This window comes from Micropterus dolomieu, linkage group LG09, assembly GCF_021292245.1.
Source record: "Micropterus dolomieu isolate WLL.071019.BEF.003 ecotype Adirondacks linkage group LG09, ASM2129224v1, whole genome shotgun sequence".
Taxonomy (NCBI): domain Eukaryota; kingdom Metazoa; phylum Chordata; class Actinopteri; order Centrarchiformes; family Centrarchidae; genus Micropterus; species Micropterus dolomieu.
In genome coordinates, this window is record NC_060158.1 from 2,417,879 (window position 1) to 2,420,698 (window position 2,820).

The window sequence follows — 2,820 nt, forward strand, 5'->3', positions numbered from 1 at the left end:
GTTGGGCCCCGTGTTTCAGACGTCTGTGAATTGTTAGCAGTTCCACAAAAGACATTTCGCCTCATAACTTCACACATGGTTTAATTTCAAAAACTGTTTGAGCCCTAAGGAGAACAGAAAAATCAAAGCTTTGTGTACCACAACTTTGATTCTTCTTCTCTTATCTTCCATTAATCATCTCACGACCCCTCAGATTTATCTTGGGAGGCAAATATGGTTCTTTTAACTTTAGATTTATCTGACATTCACAGTTAATTTTCATTAGATTTTGTATGATTAACTGCACAAATTAAAATACCTTACACAGCATATTAACTTGTTAAACTTTGCTCCACTTCCACCAGTTGTGACACTAAAATGCTGCAGTAACAATATTTCAACACTCTGGAAGGAGCCATTCTGTCCAAATTAGTACTTTTGGATTAACTAGATTTAGCTGATGATGCTGGAGTGAACATTTAAAAACAGGACTTTAACTTGTACCAGAGGATTTTCAAGAGTAATATTAGTATTATTATTATTATTATTATTAAATATTATAATAGTGTTGATGTTTTGACAGTTCTTCTTCATCTTAAACAATATTAACTGAGAGTATTTTGACTCTTGGAGGATAAAAGCCCACACATACAGACGTGTGGTGCTGGACTCCACAATTTAAAGGGCTGTTTGAGGTTAGGACTTGTTTCTATGGTTAGTTGTCTTAGTTAAGGTTAGGGTAACAGGCAAGGGAATGCATTATGTGAATGACGGCCCCCAAGACCATGGGGTGTGTGTGTGTGTGTGTGTGTGTGTGTGTGTGTGTGTGTGTGTGTGTGTGTCCTCAGTGAACTGTATCAGTCTCTGCAGTAGCTTCCAGCTGCAGCAGTCAGTTCAGTTTCTGTTCAGTCTGACTGAGGGAGGTTTTTGTACGACGCTTTTTCACTGTGTGAACACACGCTGACTGTTGATATAATGAACACTCTGACAGTAGTAAACTGCTGCATCTTCAGCCTGAACTCCACTGATGGTCAGAGTGAAGTCAGTCCCAGATCCACTTCCACTAAAACGACCTGGAATCCCCGACATTCTCTCGTTGGTGTAGCGAATGAGTAGTTTAGGAGTTTCTCCATCTTTCTGTTGGTACCAGTGTAAACAGTAAGCACTGCTACAACCCCCAACCTGCTGACTGACCCTACAGCTGATGGAGACGGAGGCTCCCAGAGCAGAGCTCACTGCTCCAGGCTGAGTCACTGTGATCTGGCCTCTGGACTCTGAGGATACAGAGACAAACACATAAAGCAGCGTCATGGTTTTGTGGGCTTCATTTCAGAGGGACGGATGTTCGTAGAGGAGAGGAGTTTGATTCTCTGGACTTTACCTGTGAAGCAACAGCAGAGGAGAGTCCAGATGAGGACGGAGACCAAAGTCATGTTTTTGATGAGGAGGATTTCTGTGGCTTCTGTTGTCATGAAGGACAGCTGTCAGTCATCCAGTGTTCAACTCTCAGGACTATAAAGTCTCCCAGAGCACTGGAGCATGGTGCTGCTGATGCAAAGTGGCTCTCTATGGAAATGCTCTGACTGACTCCAACAGGGACTTGGATTACTCTGATGATGCTGCTTCTCAATGGATCAATACGTTTACCAGAGGATTGATTAGGAATGTGTCAGTGATCATTTTTATGGACATTTGCTTTGATGACTGCAGAAAGATTTTCTTTTACAACATCTTCTGTCTGCTTTCATTTCATTCTAGAGGGATCGATTTGACTTTCAGACCAATGGAACAATATATACGTAAAAATGGGATTTATTCTGAACAACTGTGTCACTGTTTGATAAATATAACATGAAATAGTTCATTCTTTTAAAAACAGCAAGTGTTTTTGTTGAGTTTGTTGTGTTCAAAGTCAGAGAGCCGTGTCTCTCTACAGTGAGAGGTTTTTGTACGACGACTCAATCAGTTTGTATCACTGTGGTACACGTTCGGTGGAGGAACCAGACTGGATGTTGGAAGTAAGTTTCTGCACAAATATTAAATATCGTATCATCAGCGAAGGTTTTAATTTCTGTGTCTGAACATTTGTAGTAGATATAAATTTCCTCTGGACTGATCTAAATCACTTTAAAGACTCAATCTTATTGTTCGTTTCTCCTGTTTAACCATGAAGCTGAACTCAAAGCAGCTTTACTGAACTTCTCTTTAAACGTTCCATTTAATTTGTGAAATGTGAACAGCTTGAACTGCAGCAAAGATTAAAGAACAACACTCGTACTTTAAAAATCATTCAGCCTTTAATTCTGCATTTTAAACTGTTTAGAAGTTGAGTTAAAATTATTTTGAATAGTGTGAATGAAGATAAAAATGTTTCCAAATCTCTGATCTTCTAAAATGGCTCAAATTGTCTTTTAACCTCAGTTTGAAATAATGTTGACAGTTCTCTGATGCTGTTTTTAAATCTGTCTGAGGAACAGGTTACCTGTGGTCGTCAGGTATTTTGGGCTGATAATGTCCTTTAACAGTGGATCTCAGTAACTTTTGCCCTTTTGAGAGTTTTGACAGTAAATATGTTTTTTGTATTTCCAAATTTAAAACCTGGTTGTTTTATTTCCAGTGCAGTTTGATATCTTTCAGCTCATATGAGGACTCTTTCTGTGCTGATATGCATGAGAGGTTTCTTAAAGGAAGTGAAACAATGTGTGAGTGAGTGACTGGTGGAGCAGAAACCAGCTGTGTGGTCCCCGTCCTCTAAGCCGATTGGTTCTTCTCCTAGGTGATGCCCGTCCCACCCTGACGGTGCTGCCCCCCTCCAGCGAGGAGCTGCAGCAGGGGAAGGCC

General features: G+C 40.4%; 1 gene segment (V, D, J or C); it reads right to left on the reverse strand.

Annotated features, from left to right (window-relative positions):
- Positions 1-921: 921 nt before the first annotated feature.
- LOC123976713 lies at positions 922-1,414 on the reverse strand. The segment is given in 2 exon segments: positions 922-1,253; positions 1,361-1,414. Coding segments are annotated over 2 exon segments (384 nt in total).
- Between the last annotated feature and the right edge of the window lie 1,406 nt (positions 1,415-2,820).